The sequence below is a fragment of the Alosa alosa genome, chromosome 8 (assembly GCF_017589495.1).
Source record: "Alosa alosa isolate M-15738 ecotype Scorff River chromosome 8, AALO_Geno_1.1, whole genome shotgun sequence".
NCBI lineage: Eukaryota > Metazoa > Chordata > Actinopteri > Clupeiformes > Clupeidae > Alosa > Alosa alosa.
In genome coordinates this window covers 10,101,891-10,127,384 of record NC_063196.1, presented here as the reverse complement: position 1 = coordinate 10,127,384, position 25,494 = coordinate 10,101,891, and the positions used below count along the sequence as shown (strand labels likewise).

Below are 25,494 nucleotides of genomic sequence, written 5' to 3'. Positions count from 1 at the left end.
GCTATTGTTCCCAACCCACTCCTACCTAATATGGAATTCGCAAGGAAACCCATGATTTCCTGACACAGACATAGCAAACCCCGCGAGGAGGACTAGGGAGCGCGAATCTGAAGAATTTAGAGGAGAGAGGCAGGCCCACAAAAGCCGGTCAAAATGTTCGTGTGCTCGGAGTTGGAATCTATATCGTGACCGGATGGTGTGTGCGCGGCTGAGCAACTGATTTCGTGAATTCGCCATAGGTCTCTCCCGTGAGCTACAGAGGTGTGGACCAACAACTTAGGTCATCTCATTCTACACAATAAGGGTGTGGCAATAAACATAGCGACCTGTTATCACGGCACTTTTGATAACAATACGGGACCTTCAGAAGCAAAACAGCAAAGTTGTTTATGATCCGTTTGCGCACGGGATTCTGCGCAGCGTGTCCACTGAATAGACAATTTACAGTGAAAGCAGACGTGTGTGGATTTTACGTCTGCCATGCCTACCCGCCGGATTAGGCAGAATGCCACAGCCCTGACTGAAGAAGGGGGTAAAAATGACAGTATTGGACACACTGTGAAAAAGATGTTAAAGTGCGTGGTTGTGGGCGACGGAGCTGTGGGCAAAACCTGTTTGCTGATGAGCTACGCCAACGATGCTTTCCCAGAGGAATATGTGCCGACCGTATTCGATCATTATGCAGGTAAGAGGACGTGGTTTTGATTGGCATCCGCTAGAGCGCGATCCAGGATAGGCGCTTTTAAAAGGGGATTTTAAATAACGGAGCGTGGTCTGCCACAAGCACGAATTCGAGAGTCGGGGGCCAAGCTAGACCCAAGAATAGACGACTGAAAGAGGAGATGAGCAACTGCCAGTCCGAGGACAACGGCCTGGTAAACAGCAGACAGAGGTTCTATGTCCTTGTCGCGCAGTGCAACGTGTTCCCTATTTAGGATGAATGAAAACGCAAATGTCAGAGCGAGCCTCGTTCAGGCTACAGGTTTCAATGCAGCAGTTAGACAACCTGTTGATATGCCTGACACATGACACATAAATTGTCTTATACCTAACAGTAAGACATAATTGTGAATAATTTCCTATAGTTTGATTCTTATCACGAGGGCTTTTGAGTGCTATGGTCAATGTTTGGGATAACTTGTGTGTGCGTGTGTTTGTGTTTGTGTGTGTGCGCGTGCGTACGTGCACACATGTGTGTTGGTGGGATCGGGTGGGGTCAGGTGGTCGTCCTCCTGTAATATTTGTGAAATATGACATTTAAATTTTGCCACGGCCTAGTAGATCTACAAGTGCAACAACCTATATATTTATTGTTAAAATGACTGCCCTGCCCAGGCATGAACACAGATGTGCCTATATCATACAACTGGATCCATAGCAGACTAGTTCTGATGTCTTAGCAGAAACAAAGTGCTGTAACAAAGATAAGCTCAGCTTAAACACTCAATTGATGGTTTGTCTCAATTTGCTAAAGTAATTCCTATTCAGTCGTACATGAACCACATTTTTGTGTACATTCACACACACACACACACACACACACACACACACACACACACACACACATTATACTATGCACACTAGTGTTCATGAAAATTCTCTCTCACTCATGTACTCAAGCACACAAACACACCAGAGCACAAAAGCTTTGTCTCTATGAGGGGGAAAACCCCTGGTCGGCATCACATGAATGGTCTGAATCTGTGAAGGGTCAGTTTGTAATTACATAGTTGAGCTGAGGTCAATTCCAAAATTCCCCTCTCAACATGGAGTCTGAATGGGAGATTTCTAACAAGCCCGGAAATATGAGATGAAGTGATTCAGCAGAAAGATGACACAATAACTCTAAATGCTGCACCGCTCATAACAAAAAGATAACTAGCACAGGGACTGCCTGAGTGTAGCACCCCTACAAACAGGTGCACAACTTCTGACCCCGTAAAGGATGCATCAGAAGCACAGAGAGCATTTGATTGGTCTTACTAATACAGTGGGTATCAGGTTACCTTGGTGTGTGGCTGGCTTTTATGGACTAGAAGTCAAGTAATGCCATCCTTACACCAGAAGACGTTGAAAAGATTCGGAACAGATTTTTGAAAGACTACAGTCTCAGACCCTCTCACATCTAAAGACAAGTAATGGAGTTAAGTCACAGACTATGATTTTGCAACGACTAGGGATCTTCCAAGATCACTATTTACAAAACTGCAACTATATTCCTTTAAATGATTTCCCATCCTGCACTATATCAACAGGAACTCAAATGATAGCCTACTCAAAGTCATATTTTCATATTTCTGGAGCATTGTTTCATGTGTGACATCCCTAACCGACATAGAGTTGTTCTGTCACGTGGAATAGCCGACTAATAATTTAGAAGAAACAAAATAACAAATAATCATATAGGCTACAGCTGACGCCTACTTTGCCTTTCACCTTTGAAGAGAGGTCACTATTGTTTTTTATATTGTTCACGTCACTATTTGCATGAACCACGACTAAATAACTTACGATAATATCAAACATGTTTGATATTGTTGTAACGCCAAAACTAGTTGAGGGAGCTCACCGAGACTCCAGTAAAACTCCCATGATTTCATTCCGACTCAGGAAATTTAGTCGCCGACTGTGAAATCGCTCGAAAATCGTATGGTGTAAGGCCGGCATAAGTTGGAAGCACATGTCAGACTTCACTTGCAACAATGTAAATACTAACATGGGTATAAGCACACATGCATGTGTAAACACACACACATACACACACACACACACACATTCTTACATGTGAACATAGCCACAAATACCCTAAAGGCCTTTTTACAGAGTTAAATTCTCGAACTAAAGCATTATTTTTGTCATTTTCAATAGTTGCCTTAATGATCAGAATAAGGAAAGAAGATGTTTGATCTTTATTATGGTAAATATGGCAATTTTTACTGTAATCAACTGAATCTCAACTAAAGCAGTGCAAGAGTTGACGTGGAATACTGTAATCATGGGAATAGCAATATCTTTTACTGTTGTCTGGCAGTGGCCGACTGGAATATCACCCCTGGAAAGGGTGACATCATTTTTGGATCTGGGTTTGCATGGTGGAAGATGTGTTCTGGAAAGGTCTTCAAAATAACAGGACTCCTGCTCAGTTTCCATCCGTCTAATCCCCCTTACTCAACAAACCAGAAAGAAAATATCAGAAAAAAACTCTCAAACTGAGTTTTTTATATGCAAGCTATCCAGAATAAATAGGTCACGCCTTATGTCAGATTGAATAAGGGATTTTGCATATGCAGGAGCAACGATTCCCAAAATAGACAATTCGGCCATTGCCACAGCAGCTGCATTAAAAGTAGAATTACAAAAGTGTACAAGTGTGATCAAATCAGTAATGTTTACTCAGAGTGGGCCAATGAAGTAAATAGTCTAGTCCCCACCATACACACACACGCACGCACACGCACACACACACACACACACACACACACACACACACACACACACACACACACACACACACACACGTTTATCAGAACTAGAGTAAGAAAGTAGACTAGGAGTGGCACCTCATGAAGCTTTTGCATGATTCAGGTAACTGTAATTTTTTCCACCAGTGTCAAGTCAAGTGTGAAGTGGCCATTTTTTTTGCGTCGGTTAACCTCGACCCTTTGGATAGAAAGACACTGATGTGTCCGGAATGTGGGATTCTTATAACCGGTCACTCTGGAATTGTTTTATTAGTCATGTATGAGTCACTAAGTAATGAGGAGGAGGGAGAGACTTTCACTGGACAGAGAGAGAGAGGGGGGGGGGTGGAGAGAGAGGGATGGAGAGTGATAAAGAATGCAAGAAATCAGAGAGAGGAGTGATTCAGGTGGACAAGGGGTGAAGACAGTGTCACTGAACAGGCAGAGAGAACGAAAGAGAGAAAAAGAGACAGAAGGAATGATGAAGGAGTGATTCCCTGAAGATGGAGAGATAGAGGTTGAGCAGGGATAAACAGCTTGAGCTAGCTGGACAGGAAGAAAGAGAGAGAGATAGAGAGAGAAATAGACAGAGAGACCAGAGATGATTTGTTTGAATTGATCAGGGATGGAAACAGTCTCCTTGGAAGAGAGAGAGAGAAAAATAGAGGGAGAGAACTCTGAAGAAGGAATGATAGAGTTGGATCATGGATAGAGAAAGGGAGAAGCGAGGGAGAGAGAGAGCCTGGAGAATAAGAGTCCAGGAATGATGGTGTTGATCAGGAATAGAAACATTCCCGTGTCAGGAAAACGGAGAGAGTGCAATGAAAAGAGAGCCTAGAGGAGTGAAGGAGTAAGATGGAGACCATCAAACTGGACAGGAAGAGGGAGAGAGAGAAAGAGTCCAGAAGGAGGAATGAATCAGGTGATGGGGGGGGGGGGGGGCTGAGCTGCAGCTGAGCGGAGCTGAGTAAAGGCCGTTGTTCAGTGAGCTGGTCTCCCATGGGGTGCAGCAAGCTGGGCTCTCCAGGAAAAGAGCCCCCGGGACACGCTGTAATTTGTGCGTCTAAGCTGCGCTGGAAAACAGATGTGCCTGCATCTCAAAGTCGGACTCACTCTGCCACAAAGTTGCTCAGTTAGACGACACCAGTAAAACATGAACATAGACTATACTTCATCAGCAAATGTGGAATAGATTTCTGCTTAGTTCTGTTTAGTTCATGGGACACTGATGATCCAAAAGTCTGTCAAAGAGGTTTATTTGTGTGTGTGTGTGTGTGTGTGTGTGTGTTTGGGGGGGGAGTAGTTTGTGTTTTTTTTCTTGAATATAATTTCAGGATGCAGGTTCACTAAGGTTTGCCACCACAATGCTGCCAGTACCCAGCAGAGGTGGATGATGTTCGAGAACCGTTCATCCATAACCTCCATTCATGTATTCTTTCTCTCTCTCTGTCTCTCTCTCCCTCCTTTTCTCTGTGTGTGCGTGCAGAGTAAGAATAGATGTGAGTAAAAAGGTGTGTTTTCCGTTGATGGTTCATTGGCCATTCAGTGACCTTCACCCTACACACAGACACACACACACATTCACCAGCTGAATAGAAGCATGCGTGCATCTTTACTTCACTCCTTCCCTTTCTGACTCCCTCTCTCTCACACACACACATACACACACGCACACACACTCCCTTTCTCACACAAACACTGGGCTAACTCTCACACAGAGAGAAAGCACAGGAGGGAGGGAGGGATGGAAGGAGGGAGGGAGGGAGAGAGAGAGAGAGGGAGTGAAGGAGGAAGAGAAGCAAGCATTCTTCTTGCTCGCACAACAGGGGGACAGAATGAAAACCCCGCCAGGCCAATAAATCGGGCCCATTCACATCTAGCCTCCCGACTCCCCCTCAGATGGACAGGGCCTGGACTCCAGCATCATAATAAAGTGGGCGAATTGTGACACAGTGCCTTCGAGCCCCGGCCAAGGAGCACAGGACACTCTTTGTGCCACAGTGAATGGCCACGATTGTGCCGGGGCCACTAGTATTAGTGTTAAATGAAAAACAGTGCAATGGCAGTTGCAGAGTTTTTATCACGGCTGCCATCTTGAATTTATAGCGTGGCAAGGAGGGCATTGGCTTCAAGTCATGGAAGCCTTTTGGCGGTGATTGTGCTGGTGATGATGGTGTTGGTCGGTATCTTGGTCCTCTGAATGGTGAGCAAAGGGACTGCTCTCCCTCTATGCTAAGAGCAGATAAATCAGTCCATTTTGTTTGACCCTGTAAACCCATGAAAATGAATTAATGAAATAAACCTTGAATTGATTTGCTTATTTGAGTTTTGAATTGATTAGGTGTGCATATTTGTGACATACATGTATGACATTGCAGCTTGCAGTGTAATTCTAGAGAAGCAGATTTGCACTGTAGAGATCCGGGAGGTGATGTCACAAACTCGGCATTCAACATTTGAAACTAAGACGGCACCATACTGGCAGTAAAGGACAGGGCAGAGCCAAGGACAACAGTACTGGATTCCATGCTGACCGCTGCAGTTCAAACTCCAGTGATATCCCACCAACTTAAAGCCCAATCAGTATGAAATATATTATTCGCTCCCCTAAATTTACTCAAGGTACCAGTCGGCTTTAGGTTTAAGCTTATGGTAGAAGAGTAAAATAATTAGATTTGATAACACAATTATTTTTTGAAACATTCTGGTGAAAGTCATTTTTTTTTTTTTTTTTCTGCCCTGCCACCAATGCACCCTTGTCAGTAGTATACCTAGTAGTATGAGGTGGAAGTTCACTTTTTTGTTTGCGCTCTATTTTAGTGGCAGTTACCGTTTCATCAGCGCTAATTCCTCTTTCTTCAGAACAGTTCCCTGCTGCTGTGGTGGAGGAAGATGATGAGAGTGTCATCATCATATTTTATGAGGCGTGCCCCTTTCCTGTCTCCTCCGTAGTCAGTAAGGACTGGTGACTCAGAGGTGATTTAACTTGTCATCCGAAGGGTTTTTTTCAACTCCACAATATAATATAATATCATATAATATATTAAAGTTATAGGATTTATATTATAATGTTATAATGGTTTTATTACAATTAGCGATTATATTTTAGGGTATTTTTTCCTAAATTGCTTGCTGCACTGTTGACCTTTTTGAACCTCCCTGATAGGTCTTGTGTGTTTGATGGGCTTTTTGTGTACATGGTGAAGAGCAACTGAATGAACTTTAAAGGAATCGTATGTAAGAAATGTATTTCAATTAATCATAAAATGACCCTGATATGTCACTAGACATTAAGAAATCATGTTCATTTCAAATACTTATATCACTGACAACAGTAGTCTGGCCAGGATATTGTCATTTAAAAAGTGAAGTTGCAGCCCTCAACTGATGTTGATGTTGTGTTTTGTCATGTCATGTTGTGTTTTGGCCTGATGCGCCACCCTCCACCTATCTACTAATCACGAAGTCAGTCGTGTTTCAGCATCTGGGTTGGCAACCTCGAGTCAGGGGAGAGGGGGAGGGGATACACCGCTCTACAGTAATTTGAAAGTGATTGCAGTACCAGTTTTGGCACACAATCCTTTAAGTAACATGGAACTCCCTTCTCTCCCAGGACGTCATTGTGACCTACTGTGCACTGTTGCTTCCTCTTGAATTAGCGTGAGGTATGTGTGTGTGTGTGTGTACAAAAATGTATCTGGGGTTGGGGGAATATGTGAGTGGGTGTTTGGGTGTATATAAAAAAGTGTATGAGTGGATGGTTGGGTGAGAATGTGTGTATTTGTATGTGTTTGTGGGGGGTTGTTGTTGGAGGAAGAGGATGGTGGGGAAAGAGAATTGAAGGGGGGTTGGGATGGGGAATGGGTCAGTCTGTGCTTTTCTGTCCTTAAATCCCACCGGATCAGAACTCCCGGGCCAAAACAAACAGATGACATTCCCGCACCACAACGCAGTGGCTGTTAATACCCCAGCAATGAGTCATAGTCTCGCATGGCTCCCCAGCCCACCGGAGCAAATCACCCAATCTGCAGTTGATATTGCGCTACCGGGTCGCCAGGGTCTGAGCTTATCATACAGACAAGCGAGGGTGTGTGTGTGCGTGTGTGTGCGTGTGGTGGGGAGGGGGGGGTGATATTAAACCTGTAATTAAATTCCACTCCATTGGTTTTGGGGTTTTGCAGTTGGAGATTATTGCCAGTGTGTGGCAATGGAGCTTGAGGTGGGCTGTTCTGCCAATGTTCTCTGCACGCCCTGAAGGTGGGACATGAGGTACTTTGCACTGGCATTGTATAGCCCTGGCTGGCAAAGAGAAGAGAGAGAGATCCACAAGCATCCTTTCCATGAGATATCAGCCTAAAGCCAGCTAGACATCGTGTTTTAGTCACATACAATGGTGACTTACACTAAACATTTTACAGACACGATAGCAGCTCAAAGCCAGGCAGGCACTGCACGTTTCAGTCGCATATGATGTGGTAACTCACACTAAGCGTGTCATGGAAACAGTTGCTGTGTTCACATTGTACGTACAACTACTCACACAGCAAGACAAACAGCAAAACATTTCTGACATGCCAGAAATCCACTTGGATCGGATATGAGCTGGAACGCTGATTTAGACGTCGTCTAATCGGGCATTGTGAACCTGCTCAAACTGCACAACAGGTCGAACAGGAGTTTGTCGGATCCGACCGATTCATTCAAGGCTGAAATCATGTTAAAATTGCACAGTGTCACAGTGTGACCAGACAGCTGTGGGGTCTGAAGATTGCCAGTTAAAACTGCAGAGCATAAAAAGGTGTTGGTGTAGGTAGGTGTATGCCTCTGGTATCACAGCAGGGAAGATATGCTTCTATTCTTTGACAATTAAAAGAGGAGACTCTGAAGCTCTATCTACTGAATTACTCTCTGTGGTCACGTCTGGGGTCCCAGTCCACTGGGGAAGCCTTGTAAACAACAGGGCACGTCCACATAAAGAATGGTGTCTCCTTAGTCTGGAAGTCCATGGCTTGGAAGGATGGAAACAATTAGATTTAAGTTTGCAGACACAGGTTCCTGCAGAGACTTGAATTTGTCTGGCTTTTTACAAGGCAGTTCAGCCAGACTCTCAGCATCTCTCACTTCCATCCATTCACTTCCTGGTTTCTTGGCCTCCCCCCTGGTCGACCCCAGTGGCTTCCCTTCAGATAAAGGAAGGCGTCGGCAGAAAGAGCTTGCAGGAAATTTAAAAAGAGAGACAAAAACATGGGTAACAGGTTGGCAGTTACATACACTCCCTTCTGCGTGTCTACACATGTTTCAACAGTGGACTGAAGGTGTATCTTTACATAAGCACGTCTCTCTCTCACACACACACACACACACACACACACACACACACACACATGTAATTAGAAGTTGAGATTGCTTCTGGATGCACTGCAGTGGGTGATTAATTGAATTTGAGTTTTTCTGATGAGCTGAGGTCCCTTGTCGTATGGAGCCCTTTACCATATGAGGCTTTCTCATTTGTTTAACATGTATAATTAATGCAGTCTGTGCCCCTGTGCAGTGTGTGTCTAGGCGATGGGCGTTTTTATTTAATCTGTATCTAGAACGCGTTATCGTGGTAATCACGCTATTCCCACCTCAGGCTTGTGTGTCTGCTCTGCACTATCTGATCTGAGAACCGTGCGTCTGGTCCCAATGGACATCCTCAGCTCTTGGCTGTGAAAAAGTATGGGATTAATAACATTGATTAATTAATGTTTTTGTAGTTTTGCTAGACTATGAAAAGCAATCCAGAAGTGCGAAGATGGCTACCCACTCTGGCAGACCCCAAGTGAGTGTGAGATTGAGAACAGACAAGAATTAAAGCTTTTTTTGAGCGACGCAGTTGTCTCTGGAAATGTGCTGGTTGGCCATCATTCTCTGATACAATATATGCTTCAATGTGCCTATTGGGACTTTCAAACTGATTAAATAAACCATAAGAAGCATTAAACTCAAAAGTTAAGTAAGTGTGCTGTCTTCATGTTTTTTTACATAATATAAGCACTCAATACTTTAGCGAAGAGCAACTAAATATTAACCACCAATACTCATTGTCAAACATCAATATTTTATGTTTAGGGGGAGCCCTAGAACCCAAAACTGCACTGGATGTCTTTACATAACTTGTTCACACACTTGTGTCCTGTTCTAATGTTTGTTGTGTGATATTATTAGGTGTTCCATTGGCTTGAGCTGAAATCAGACGAAGACGCCAAGGACTTAGCTTCAGTTGATTTGTTTTTCTTTCACTTAAGCTGCCTTTAATGAAGGTTAACGTGTGTGTGTGTGTGTGTGTGTGTGTGTGTGTAGATGTGTGTGTGTTTTTATTGGTAGAACGAGTTGATCCTTGAGGGCATCTGAGGCATGGTGCTCCTTAGAGAGAGCCTGTGAAGAAGAGGCCTTGGAGGAGGGTTGGTTTTAGCACGAGGATGTCTGGAGTTACACACGCTGCTCCCTAAATCCCTCTCCCAGGTTCAGTACACAGTTGGGGTTATTGCTGGCAGAGAGAGAGAGGGCCTCGCTGGTTTTAGCACTGGAGTTAGAGCACTCTATTTGCAGCCCTTCGCACAGTTGCTCTTGTGGACCTGGTGGGGTTGGTAGCAGCATAGAGAGAGGGAAAAGCTTCGATTTTAGCGTCTAGAGTTTAAACACTGTAAACGCCCTGTGGTGATGGAGGTTGTGTTGGTGTTGGATGGAGACAGAAGGCCTCATGAGGATGTCAGGAGTTGGAGCGTTGCAGACCTTCTGCAAGCTCCCTTCCTCAGGCCTAGTGCAGTGCAGTGTTGTGTTTGTGGAGGCGGTGGTGTTATGGTGGTGGTGTTATAGTGTGTGTGTATGTATGTGTGTTGGGGGGGGTTCAGCCCCATAGTGGGAGGCAGCTGACCGGACGTAACAGCTGAGGGGGCGTCCAGCGCGGTTCTCGGGGGCCCCCACCCTCCGGTGCTGCGCTCCATCAGGAACGACTAAAGGGGATTTTCCTCTGTCTCCGTTTCACCCACTTCCTCTCCCCTTCTTTCTTTTTCTCTTTCTCTCTTCCTCCTCTCTTCTCTGTCTCTCACTGTCTTTCTTTTTGTCCACATCTGTAGGTATCTCTCTCCTCACCGTTCCCATGACTTCTTCTCACGTGCCACAGCTCACTGATTCAGCACCCGTTCTAATCAGTGGTGCATTCAAATTCGACATCAGGTGAAAACGTTTTCTTCCGACGTTTTTGTGTAAACATTTCAAATGTTTTTGATTAAGGCGTTAGCCTAACCCCCCGCTTTGTGTGTGTTCACAGACAATTTCAGTGAACTCGAAGCAAACGAAAAAACTTGTTCAAAAATTTTCACAAATGTTTGCCTTTGTTTTTCTATTTTGAACACGCCCCAAGGCCAAGTCCACTCCAGCATCAACTCCCATCTGAAAGCCAAAAGAACAAAAGAAGGAGTTTTATGTCTCATACAGTTGTGCTATTCAGCTAAAAGTAAACAGGCTTGACTTACAAAGCAAGGCTTACCAGGCGAACAAGCACCAATAGTACTGTACAGTGGGCCCAGATGAAAGTGTATTTGGCACCAATGTAAAAGCTGTTCTTAAATACACACAGAGCTAGTGTAAATAGCAGTATCCATCACAGCAATAGCCGCAGTTCCTTCACAGGAACATTGTATAATCACAAGTCAACTGAGAATGAAACACTAGTTCCCTTTAAAAACATACCTCTAAAAGACGCTAAAAAATACATACTGTTGCTTTAACTAGAGGGTATTGAGCCCAGATGAGCTTGAAAGTCTGCTGCTCTCTAGGAGGTAGGAGAGATTAGATGGAGCGAGAAAGATGGAGTCAGAGTAAACGGCCCATGTGAGGAGTCCCTATTTAGCTGAGCCCCCCTAGAGAAGAGGAGAATGGAGGCACTTGCTTGCAAAAGCAGCCTGTCAGAAACAGCTGATGGGTTACGACAGGAAGCCTAGCGACATGGCCCTCTGGGGCCATGTCACACCCTTTTTTTTTCTTCCTCTCCTGTTTTCTGTAGCTCTATCTCTCTCTCTCAGTCCTGAGGAGATCCTTCGAAGCAGAACAAATTGCAAAAGCTTTTGTGTCCCTCCGCAGCTGCCATACATGACACCCGTCCCCCTGGCCCCTGGCCGTCGCCTCTGCCCCTGGCCTGTCACCATGGACTCTGCCCGGCTCCACCAGATAGGAGACAGAACGTGACCCCCACGGGGGGCACCTTCAGACCCGAGTTGCCCCTAAATGCCTGCCATGTGCCCCCACCCCCATCCCCCTTCCTCCCTCTGAGGTCTGGCCCCAGGCATTTGGCGCCCCATCAACTTTGTTTCAGTCGGTGATGCTTGGCAGAAGCTAACACTAAAGCTAAAATTAGCCACGACATCAGCGGTTTCCCAAACAGGAGGAGCAGGAGGATGAAGGGGGGTGGGGGATTGTTTAATTTTGCAGACACTACAGAAGTATACGTGAAAAGAGCGAGGAGTGGGAGGAGGTGAAGATAAATTCTCTCTTCCGTCACAGGGTGTGAAATACCAGAATGACGGATCGTTGTGGCACAGTGCTACTCAACGGCAGAATGGTTGTTGGACCCTGATACTGTTCTTCAGTGTGGCACTTGCCACCTTCATCATCTTCAATTACTTAATTGATTAGTTAATCAATTAGTTAGTTAGTTAGTTAGTTAATCAATTAATCTTTATTTGTACAGAGCCTTTCGTGCTGAGTAGTGCAAAATGCTTAACAATACCACAAACAAACAAAAGCAACCACACATCTTATAACACAATGGCATGTGTACTCTTCTTAGAACATACATATTGATAAATTGGTTCATACCCTTAAACATACAAGGCCAAGTCCTAATGTAGGACCCTTCTCAAGTTCAAGGCGCCTCTAACAGTTGTCTGCATTTTACTGCTCTGTGCATTGTAAACATTTTTGTCTGCATTCACACTGCTGGAATGACCTCTTCTGTCATATTGCCTGAGTGTAGTGAGACAGCCAAATATTAACGGCTTTCCCACTCGGGCTATATTAGTGTAATCTTTATGGAATGGTGGAGAAGTCTGGTGTGGGACTGCAGCTGAATGGCTTGGCTCTGTGTGTGTGTGTGTGTGTGTGTGTGTGTGTGTGTACGAGTCAAAGGCAGGAAGCAGCTGAGGTCTGTTTAATGCAGCGGTGTTGTGCACGTGTGCAGTGGCAGTGTTCTCCCCGACAGGAGGCGGAAGAGCGAGACAATCAGTCAAAGGATCTGCCCGTGCTGCCTCTCAACTGCTTCCTTCCGGGCTCTGTCAACACGCGAGCACAATAGACGGTCCTAAAGGCCCTCTGGAAACACACACACACACACACACACACACACACACACACACACACACACACACACACACACACGCTCGACCCTGTCGTCTTGATTGTGTGTGTCAACTATGTCAACAGCTATTCCACTTTAAAGCACACTGTTTGTTGCATGGAGCAGAGTTAGTCTGTAGGTGTTACCTCACCTGATCCACAGTCAGTGCATGGAGGTGCATTAGGAAACATTAGCATTAGCATGATTGTGTTTAATTTTGGTTGATCAGTCTCCTGATTACTGGTGCATCAGCATTAGTAGCACTGGTTAGATACAAAACTAGAATTCCACTATTTCCATTTAAAGACAAAGTGGTCAGATGCCAGTTTTCTTATTTCATTATTCAGCCATTTATAATCTGGTGAGTCATGTACTGTATGTCTAAGCCTTATCGAGTCCAAAAGACTTTAATTTCTGTAAGAACTGTAATAACATGTGTGTTTTGACTTGAGTGCTGTTAATTCTCATTTATGGCACATATAACTATAGCACGTAAGTATGCAGGGACTACCATGCTGTTTGACTTCACCAAATCAAGTGGTTTATGGGAGCAGCATTTTAATACTTTCTCCCTGCTCTCTCCCTCTCTCTCTCTCTCTTTCTCTCTCGCAGTGAATGTGACTGTGTCTGGGAGGCAGCATCTACTGGGACTGTATGACACTGCAGGACAGGTAAAGACTCTACCGCCTGTAATACAAGCATTCAGGTGTTTGGTAGCCACTGCCTCAATACATCATGTAACACCTTTGTCACTGTGTAAGACCAATGTCATACACACACTGGTTAAGTCAGTCCACTCGCCACTGTGTGAATTCTGCCCATTTTAACATAATAATAAATTAATGTGTCGTGGTCTGACTGTCTATGTGCATTCTTTAAAGCACATTGGAAACAGAAAGTTGTTAAAAAGTTTGCATGACAGATTATTTTCAATGGTAAGGCTATTCAAGTTTTTTTTAGTTCCTATCATGTCAAAAGTCATGCTTCATGCATCAAGCTTCCCAGCATGATAACTAGTGTCTTTACGGCTATATGGTTGGCGACTTGCTGTGAAAACGTTTCTTTTCTTTTGATGGGATAATCCATATAGAGGCACAAAACTACTTAGTGCATAGCCTGGGCAACTAGTGTGAATGGCTGTTGTGTTTACTTGGGGTGTTATGAAGATGACCGCTAAACTAGCCAATTCCAGCATTGCAAACATGTTCAATTCTAGCATTACAGTTTTTCTCAGTCGCTTTGGTGCTTTTTTCAGATCAGAATGAAAATTCTCATAACTATTAGTTCAACCTCCACAACATTTAGTCATTTGTGCACATCATAGTAGCAATTTCTCCTTCCTCTGAACAAATTGCAAATACGTTTGGACATGTATCAGTTGCTTTCATACAATTCTCTGCTGTTTTTTAACATTATCATTTGCTTATGTCATTTCAGTCAAAATGAACTATACTTATGAATGCTGAATAGTCATTCCCAATAAAACTAATAGTCTTCATTTCATTGCTTGAGTCATTACATACAAAATTGTTGAACTAGTTATCAAATTCTATCACAATGCTGTAGAATTGCGAAGGGCATACAGTAAAAATGTACGTATTCAGTGTCTTGTACTCACTTACTCACGTAACTACAGCAATGTGTAACTTTACTGTAGATTTCAAATGCCTGTACAAGTACTGTATAGTGCTGTCTTGAGCATGTTCAGGTAGTGTCACCAAGTTCTGACCTTTTTTTGCATTGGAAAACACTGAGAAAACTGTCATAATGAAAACATGACAAAGCCATTTGACTATCTTGTTCATAAACGATGGTGTCAAGACTTCTCATTTTGATGACACTGACAGTTTCATTGACATGAATACCTGTTTTTGAGGAATGGACTATCCATTTTGAGCAAGTGACGTGCTTTTGCAGGTCATCCACTAGGTTTTGCAGTTTGCACTAATTGTTTTGAGAATTGCACTAACTGCTGTGCAAATCTTAATAGTGATGTGAGAAAAGCACCAAAGCAACTGAAAAAAACTGTAAATTACTGTGTGGTGTTGCTTTAAAGTTGGAGGAGGGAGAGTGGAGAATAAAGCTGTAGGGCCAGAGAGAGAGAGAGAGAGAGAGATGTTGATGGGTTAAAGCTAGAGGAGGTAGAGTAGAGTGGAGAGAGAGAGAGAGAGAGAGATGTTGATGGGTTAAAGCTAGAGGAGGTAGAGTAGAGTGGAGAGAGAGAGAGAGAGAGAGAGAGAGAGATGTGGATGTGTTAGGGCTAGAGTGGAGTGGAGTGGAGAGAGAGAGACTGAGAGATGGGTGAGTTAAAGATGGATGCTGCATGGTTAGAGAGAGAGAGAAAGAGATACAGAGATAGAGATAAGTTGAAGTAGAGAGAGGGAGAGACAGAGACAGAGGGGGTATTTAGAGACTCAGGCCTTCATGTGGCCTGTGGCTGGTAGCTGCTCTGTCAGCAGTTGTTTTTATTATTAGAAACACAGAGGGGAAACCTCTACCCTGTAAGACCCCTGAAGCGTATAGATGTCTTTCTCTCTCTCTTTCTCTCTCTCTCTCCCTCTACAACTACATCCCCTCTGTATTAATTTTTCCTTTGTGTTTGTCTTTCTTTTGTGGCTCACTTTTTTACCCGGGGAACAGCATGTGTTTTAAACAGGAATCACATCGGTGGGATCAGATGGCTCTCCCCAAAAACAAAGAAATCATTGTCAGTCTTTCATGCTACATGTTGAAGCATTGTAATGGTATTGGTAGTTGTGTTCGTTTAATGAACCTTGTCTTAAAAAAAAGGGGGGTATAGTCAAAGGCAGTTTGGACTGTGCACCGTTAATCGGCTGTTATGTAACCAAGAGTGACCGCTGAGCAATCTGCCAACGCAGAGATGGGTCTGTCTGTCTGCAGTTAACCTCTCTCTGGATTATTAACCTCTCTCTGGATTGTTAATCATCACCGGCCCACAAGCCCACCGATCGATTAGCCCTATACTGGGTCCAACTCCCTTCCCTACACACCCATTTTTTTAAATTTCCCTTTGGTCAGCACTGTGTCTTTCTTCCAGTGGACTGCAGAGCAAAACGACACACAAGGGAAGTTTAACAAGACAACACTGGCCCCTTTCCCAACATTTGTTCACACAAGCTCAGTCCAATAGATTTTTCTTTGTCTTCCTGCCATGTAGGCAGAGAGTAAGATCTATTCATTCTGATGTTATCCTCTATTGGGAACTGAGTCCAAATCACAGAAGCATTCATTGATGTGATGTCAGAAACATGTACATTCGTTTCATTTCTATGATTTCTTTATGTCAGATTAGTCACTGGTAAAGCTTTGCTGAAAACCAGTACTTTTATGGTACATGCAAGATGCATGACCATGATGTTGTGGGACTACACCTCAGGCGCAAAGTAATTACGATATACATTACATAAGGCCTCCTGACAGTCTGACTCTCCTTACTGAAGGGATCGCTCCAAATAAAATGCATTTTCCCACAGACGTGCCCTTTTCACTTGGGTGATAAAGTATGTAAAGAATAAGATGGCAAAGAGAGTAAAGCACACGTAGCTGTGTCTTCACTAACTATGGATGCTGGCCCTGAGCTAATCTTGGTTCTTCTTCGGTCGTCCTGTCTGAGGACAAGCAGATATGGCGGCGCAAGGTTGTGACTGGTAGTCTGACAAACAACATGTGTGAGAGCAACTGATGTGGTTTAGAAGTCAGTGGTCACAGAACACACTGTTATTGAATCCTTTTATTAGTGTACCTATTAGTGATAAATTAACTTGTAATTAAAGTAGATGCTAATATAGTAATAAAAGTACATTACTTACTCAAATGCAAACCTCAAGTACAGCTTATAATGTGCTAAAGCTGTCTAATAAAGTAAACATAAAGTCAAATTAACTGGATTTAGCAGATAGGTCAATGAACTCGCCATGTCTGGTTTGGGAATCAAACATGGCCAAACTCTTTCACAGGTGGTAAGGCTGCCGATGCTGCTCCACCATGGGTTTACTAATTAAATATTATAGACAGGGAAAAACCCAGAACGATCTGATTAAGGTCACTACCAAACTTTTCTCAATTGATTCTTGATGGTAATTTTGATACCATAGATTTAATAGAGACCCAGTCAGACCAATAGTATGAAAAATCAGGAACAGAGTTTATTTACAATGATGCGCATCAAGGGAGAGACAGCATGACTTCACCTAAAGATCCATCAGCTGCTCTAACTAGACAAGGAAATAGTTAGGGTTTAAGGATCCTTCCAGGCTGACAGGAGATGGCGTTGGTCATCCCATGTCACGTGGACTACACTGAATCAGACCCTGATTAGTGGCAGCCTGGCAATCCGGAGCAGATAGCTACTGACGCAGCCATGCAGAACAGTGAAACACTGCAAAGTCATAATATTCCTGCTTATCTCTAAACACAGTCACACACAGATATACACAGGGACAGTACAGATATCATACAGTCATTACATAGAATCATACTTTTAGTATCAAAGTGACCCACTAATGAGAAATGCAGAACATTAAACCACATATTGGAATATTGGACATAATGCAGAACATTAAACCATATATTGGAATATTGGACATAATGTTCTATTCCACTTTCTCTCATTCTATAGTACTTTTTTGCGTAGAATCCATTTCTGCTTGGGACATTTTTATATCACGTCACGCGTAGTTAATGAGATCATTTGCATATTTGAATACATTAGTGAATATAAATGCATAATAAAGAAATGTATTGATTATATAGCTGTAAGCAGATAAATGAATGGCTTTGTGGCCAAATAATTTTCAAATTGTATCAAATATAACAAATGATCATACAAAAGTATGTTTTTAGATGGGATTTTGCAGTTACATTATGCAAATTATTATTTTTTTAACCTTTTTTGTTCATGTGCCACTTCACCTTTACAAGAACATCATGGCAAAGCATTTTGTTGACTAATTTGCATGCGGTAAATAAATATTCGTCTTGTTTTCATGCTGTGTTGTAACTGATCTTCCCCTCCAGTTGTCCACTTGATTTAGTAATAGTAAATAGCTTGTAGAAATAGTATAGAAACAGTAATAGTAGATATCCATTTTTTATCTCTCTATGCTCTTGCAACCCATTTTTTCAGTGCTCAAATATTCAATGTCCTCCGGCAGATCTTTCATCGGATAAGCTTCCTTATCCTTCACTTTCCTTCACTTTTCTTTCGATCAATTTCAGAAAGTCCTCAGTAACATTATGGGCTCTAATATGATGATTAAAAGCGCAGCACAAAGTGTGTTGTTATCACAACGCAAAGCTTATTCCGATTGTACACTCGAGTTTTTCGCCATGCGCGTCTCTTTTATTGAACAATGCGCTCAGGGGTGTGGCAATTAACGACCCAAGGTGTGGCCTGGCGCAAGATCTAAAAATCGCTATCGCACACTATCTAAAAAGCATTGCACCACTGACCAAGAAAAGCTGAAGACGCTCTGTCATGAGATGTAAGCAGCAACTAGGCAGCAGAGATGTAAGCAGCGAGTAGGCTATTTTGTTTGAATGGTCGCCAGTGACCATGCATTTTTGATCGCCAAAATATAGCCCAATATTTCAATTTTTCCTTTTCTTCTCTGTCCAGTGTAGTCTCTAAGTGGCTGTGAGGGAAGGCAAAAGACAGGTAGCAGCTTCCATGGTAGTATACATCCACAGCAAACATATCAAATGATTGTCCACTCAAAAGAAGACCCTATCTTAACGATCTGAAACACAAGTATCAAACGCAAAACGCAAGTTGCTTTGTGGGCGGATCTCAAGCGCTGTTGCTATTATAACGGCGGGATAAATTACTTTTGTGCCCGACGCAAATCTAAAATGGGTTGGTCTGAAGTAGCTACATTACACGTACAATAAGCCAATCAGAGCATTATCTCACATTCCCTTTAAAAACAGGCGCGTTTGTTCCATGGCAGATTGCTATTATAATGGCTGATTTGCCAGGTGCACACAAGGAACAGTTCACAGCCGATGAGACCAACGTTCTCGTCAGGGCCGTAAAAGACAGAGAAGTGGCATTGTATGGGGATGGGAGAAACCCACCCAAATTTGTTTCGGTTAAACAGGCGTGGGAGGAAATTGACACATGGCTGGCATTTTTCTTTTTGACAAAATGTAAATAAAGAAATGTCACAAAGACATACTGTACTTTCTGATGTTTTAGGCTCATTCTCACTGACTCACGAGGTTATGAATGCATGGTGATATTTTTGCAATGTAGTCTAACATTAGACCGAGATTATTTTGCTTCACTATACCTCACTATAGACGATGCAGCTCTTCTGTCAGATAAGCTTCGGCATCGGCACATGCAGTTCAACATCACGCCTCCTTATGTCCTCTAATATTTCCTCATTTATGTCATCAACACATCCATGATTCATGGAAATGTTGTGTAAAACACAACATGCCACAAAGAATGCTGCGACTTTTTGCGGACTGTACTGTAAGTGCCTCCTGACCTGTCCAAACACCTGAAGCACATCTTCAGTATGCCGAAGGTTCGTTCAATTACACTGCGTGTTTGTGTTTGTTTTCGATTAAATAGCATTGCCATGAGATGGCAGACATCTGTCACAGCCTGACGGGTCAGGTGTAGCTTACGCCTACATTCCTCCTCACTGAGGGAGAGAGAGGTCAGTCTGGGCCGGCAGACCCTATCCCTCCCGCGTCTCTTCTCTGTCCCAAGACTTACTCCATCTCACTGTGCAATAGAAAAATTATGAGCAAGCACATCTTAACCACGCTACATTATTGCCAAGCATGCGCCCTTAAAATAGCATCTGAAAAACGTGCCACTGACTTTAGACTAGGTTTTTTCTGGTCTGTGGCGGAATTGTTTTCTGAAACTGCAAAATAGCACCAGGGAACGTTTGCGCCGGAACACGCATCCTCTTTTCACTGAACCACCCCAGGAGCGCAAGTTCATTCCCTAACCGATGTGCATCTGTGGAGGGAAAGTTCCGCTGCATTCTGCTCGAATGCAAAATAGGAATGATACAAGCGGCAGTGTACAAAGGCAATTGTGCTGGAGTGCAAGATAGGGCCCTTAGTCTCTTTGCTGCCACTTCAAATTTGTCTCCAGGTACATTTTGTAGAGTCATTTGGTTATGTAGCTTTTCAAAAGACCTTTCTTCAGAGCATCGGCCTCGGCTACAATCTGCATATGGATTTGTATCTGCATTTGTCCTGTTGTTGCAGATGAAACATATGATGGTTTCTTCACCACTCGTTCAGAGACTCTCTTCTTTTTGTCCTGTTTGTCATCTCCATATACTTCTTCAGGTGTATCCACACCTGTGACAGCCTTTCACATCACTCTTTTTGCTTCCTCTCTAAATGTGTCCTGATCAACCTGCAAGTTGAATGAGCATGAACACTTTGTGCGGTCATGCTCACGAGTCTGTCTTTCACATAAGTAAATTCTTCATAAGGCTCATCACCAGAATGTACTTGCACCTTGACCCACAGAGATGCTTTGTCTTCAATTGTGCTCAAACCAGACGCAGCAATACTTTGCTTCTTATCTCTCTCACCTATGACTTTTGAACAAAGCAAGCACCTGTTGTCTTCTGTGGAATGAGAGACTGGCTGGACTGTCATTGCCAATCAACAGTTATCTACAAAAAAGTATTAAAATCCTAATTAATCTATTGTTAATGTTGAAAATATGACCAAAAACCTTTTTAATTGTCATAAGATTTCTTTGACATGTAAACCATTGCCTCCTACTATGTAAACGTTACGTTATCTGGACGTACCAGTCTTGATTTGAAATTATGCTGATGGCAATACTGGTTGAAAGGTACATGCAAATTAGCAGTGAAGGTACAGTGTATTAGCAGTGTATATTTACACTAATTAAGTAAAAACATCCATAATTGACCTGTCGCTAAGCCCCGCCCCCCATTGTTACCGTGTGAAAACTCGGACAAACAAACCAGACTTGATTAGAAATACATTGTGGACAATGGCAGCTGACAGTATATGAAAACAGGCTTTGAGGACGTTTTGGTCGAAAAAGGATTTACTTTCCTCCAGAAGCTATCAAAAGGGAGTTAATTATGCTATGGAGGGGTGTATTCAAAACTTTAGAATACATACAAGGTGACAAGCAGTTGTGGCGAGTAGCCGTGCAAATCACTGTGCAAAAACCACTGGTTAATGCTAGCTAGCTAGCTAGTGGAAGATTGATACTAAGATATGTTAGGTTACGTTAATATTTGATGTAGTAAGAATATAGTAGTTGGTTAATGAGCATTTTCATCTTGGGATTTAACAGGGAACCTGTGCCCACGTTGTTGGCTTAGTAGTCTAGCCTACTTTTCTCATCCTAACAATGGATTATTCCTACCGCTGAAATCAAGAAGACGCCTATGTAGTCACAAAGCCAGAACTGAGAGACTCAGGAGAAGTTTTTATCCCCAGGCCATCCGAACTCTGAACTCACACTATACTGACTTTGCACACATTCACTTCTCAGCACTCTCAAACATTTCCCAACTCTGAATTCACACTATACTGAATTTGCACTCATTCACTCCTCAGCACTCATGACCCACACACACACACACACACACACACACACACCTACATGACTTTTAGCACTTTTAAATCCCTCTGCCTATGCTACAGACCTTTTATTTATTTTCTTATTTCATCACACGTCAAACACACACACACACACACACACACACACACACACACACTTACATCTGACTTTCTCCAACTTTTGCACATCTCCATAGAACTTTTTATTTATTATTTTTGATTTCTCCTCCATCTATCTACCCATGTCCTTGATTGCCTAGCCTTTCTGCCCCCCCCCCCCCAAGGTTTCCCAAGGTTTCTTCCTTGGTAAGGGAGTTTTTCCTTGCTCCTGTTGCTCTTGGGTGCTCCTTGTTGGTGCCCCCCCAATCCCAATCCTCCCCCACCTTTCTTATGCAGCCCTTGCCACTTAATCTACTAAACCCCCATAAATGCACACCACACATAATTTCACTGCATTTCTTACTTCCAGTAACTATATGCATGTGACAATAAACTTCCTTGTATCCTTGTACATTACGTCGAGCTGTTGCAAACGCTAGAGACGTCCTGTAGGCTACTGTTGAAAATATACCCCGTTTTCTAGCCTCTCGGGGTACCGGCTATCAGTATTACACGTCCCCCTGCAAAACGTTTGACCATGGTTATCTGTCGGGGTTTTTTGAGTTAATAAACTCCATAAATAACCATTAATTTGTCATTTTATGCCTCCTCTCTGTTGTTTCATATGGAGTTGTCCGAGCTGATGTCCGAGTCCCATTGAGACTGGACTGTCATTGGCTCATCAGCGTTCTAAGGGTGGCGCTTAGCGACAGGTCAATTACTTTGTCATGATGTTCTTGTAAAGGTGAAGTTTTACATGAACGAAAAAGGTAAAACATGACCTAATTTACATAATGTAACTGCAATATCCTATCTAAAAACATACTTTTGTATGATCATTTGTTATATTTGATACAATTTGAATATTATTTGGGCCTAAAGCCATTAATCTATCTACTTCAAGCCATATTATCAATACTTTCTTTATTATGCATTTATATTCGCTAAGGTATTGAAATATGCAAATTGTCTCATTAACTATGCGTGATATAAAAATGTCCCAAGCAGAAAAGGATTCTACGCGAAAAAGTACTATAGAATGAATTGAGAAATGTTTGGTAGTGACCTGAATCAGATCGTTCTGGGTTATGCCCTGTCTATTAGGTATGACCATATAATTTGGTATATTATATGGTATAATTTGGTATATATGGTATAATTTGGTATATTATATTACCATATAACTTGGCTATGTTCGCCTATATCTGCACACCATGATGTTGATGTGAATGATCTGGGTATCCTGTTTGGCTATTAGGCCATTCTCAGTGAGATATAAAACTGGGCAATCTCAAACATATTTAGCTTGGGGGTATTTAGCTTGTGACAGGGTTGGCCACAACTATTGAGTGATGCTATGAACCTAATGTTAGTCTAAGCTACATCACAGATACGCAATAAGAAGGCGAACTGTTCAAAAATACGTTACCAGGTTCATTTCTTACTTGCTAGTGTTGAACATGGCCATTCTTGTGTTTGTTCTGTAGGAGGACTACAACCAGCTGAGACCACTGTCCTACCCAAACACGGACGTCTTCCTCATCTGTTTCTCTGTGGTCAACCCAGCCTCCTACCATAACGTCCAGGAGGAGTGGGTCCCAGAGCTCAAGTCCTGCATGCCCCACATCCCCTACATTCTCATTGGGACACAGGTGAGGCCGTGGATCAGCTGGGGTTTGCTTTCTTGGTTTTGTTAATGCAAGCTGATCTTGTGATCTGATACTTTTGATCTAGATTGATCTTCGAGATGACCCCAAAACCCTGTCCCGGCTACTTCAGATGAAGGAAAAGCCGTTGACTTACGAGCAGGGCCTTAAACTGGCCAGAGAGGTGAGTTACCTGGTATAACGTTAGTGGAGTTTGGACATTAATTAGAAGAACTGTGTGGTATATTGTTGTGTTAAAGTATCTGTAACCTGTGTACACCTAAAGATAATGGAGTTTTGACATAAAAGAACTGATGTTTGTCAAAAATCACAAACGGTTGTTGTCAATATTGATGTTCATTTTTTTCATTTTTTGGGGGGGGGTTTCCTTAGATCGGGGCCCAGTGTTACCTGGAATGTTCGGCACTGACTCAGAAGGGCCTGAAGACGGTGTTCGATGAGGCCATCCTGACCATCTTCAGCCCTAAGAAGAAGAAGACTGGCTGCTCGCCCTGCAGGAGTTGCTGCACCATAGTATGAAGAGTCTTCAGGGAGCTCATCTCTCCTCTCTCCTTCAACCACCTCCTCCACCACCACCACCACCACCCATCCACACAGGAACTTCTGCACCACAATATGAGGTGTCCTCAGGGTGCTCCTCTTTCACCATTGTATGAGGAGTCCTCATCTATCTATCTATCTATCTATCTATCTATCTATCTATCTATCTATCTCTATCTGCCATCAAAGTTTGCTGTTTCCCTCTTCCTCTGCCCTCCTATGAGTGGTCTCAGGAAAGCCAAACCCCTCTCAGCATCCAGGAAATTTGAAGAGCTGACACTCATCATTGTACACTCCTCCGTCAGCAGCACCAGTGACCACCGGATCCCGGGGACATCAGTAGTGCCTTTTCCTCCCATCACTCTCACAGGCACAATAAGCACACACTGCCCTCACCCTGTCGGGAGAGAGACAGCCTTCATTGACGGGATTGTAGCCCCTTCTCACCCCCCAGTACTCTGTGCCCTGCAGATTTGTCGAAGGGCCAACCTTTGCACTCCTAGAAATCAAACGGTCATCTCTCCTCCAGACTTGCGGTTGTTTGATCGCTTGAACCGCCGTGTGCGTCACAGACTTTTCTCGAGGCCTGTGAGAAAATGGAGAAAATCCATTCCACCACTGCTACTGCTGCGGCACCCGCTCCCTTCCTCACCCCATCCTCCCCATACATGGTGTTTGTTTTTGTTTTTTTCCTTCGTCTTCTTCTTCTTCGTGGCGAGGGATCGATAGAGTGCTCTTTGCAGAGTCAATGCCTTCACAGTCCGAGCCAGTTAATAAGGCAGATCCTCAGGGGGAGCGTAGCGGACCGGGGCGTCAATAAGGAGACAGCTGTTACGGAGCGGAGCTGTGTGGAGAGCTGAAGGAGCGAAAGAGCGAGAGAAATAAATGAGTGAGAGAGAGAGAGAGAGATAGAGAGAGAGATGAAAAGAGACTGAGAGCATCTGAGACGGTACCCTCATCAAATGATTCAGTGTTTAAGTGGGTCGTTTCAAATGAACTGTTCCTAGTCACACACACACACACACACACACACACACACACACACACACACACACAGCTCGAGCTAAGCATCTTGTGCTTCCGCTGTACAGTTCTTTATATCTGATTTGAGTGCCGAGATGATTTCAGTATCGGCGAAGGAAGATTGTAATTTGTAATGTAATGGAAGAGAGGATTAAGGGAAAATAATGGATGTTATCTTTCATCAAGAAACTGTAACATCAAGTACATACCTGAGGACTGCTACCAAATGACTTTAACTAATGTGAACACAAGTGTTAAAGAGACATAAATGTGTTTGATTCATCAGAGGACACACACACACTCTCCCACACACATGATAAGATACTGTAAGCAAGACACACCCAAAGAGGCTTGCTCATCCCACGAGCTCTGAGGGCTTTCAATGTTTGCTGAGGTCACAAACTCCACAGAAAGTGTCAGATTACAAGTTTTCCAAAGGATATGAGCAAACGTCCACAGGGCAGAATCTGCACTTCCCCCATGACCTTCTGTCTGTTAACTGGAGGAGCTTTCTGAGAGCTTTCTCCGAGTCACGCTGACAAATAGGAGTGTAAATGAATGTCGTCGTCCAGTGCTTGTTTCACCTATTCTTAGACACACAGTCTCCACAAACAGAGCATCTCACACATACACACACATACACACTTTCCACAAACACTGGCTAACTGTTCCAGCCTCCCTACAGCCCATTTCTCTCTACACACATACACACAACCCTTCTCCA

At 43.3% G+C, this 25,494-nt stretch overlaps 1 protein-coding gene across 1 annotated transcript; it reads left to right on the top strand.

Moving 5' to 3' along the window:
* rhoj (ras homolog family member J) lies at positions 1–25,494 on the top strand. Its single transcript, XM_048250117.1, has 5 exons — positions 1–685; positions 13,450–13,508; positions 23,028–23,192; positions 23,275–23,370; positions 23,580–25,494. The coding sequence occupies exons 1-5, from the start codon at positions 481–483 to the stop codon at positions 23,724–23,726; spliced, it is 672 nt and encodes a 223-aa protein (XP_048106074.1). The 5' UTR covers positions 1–480; the 3' UTR covers positions 23,727–25,494.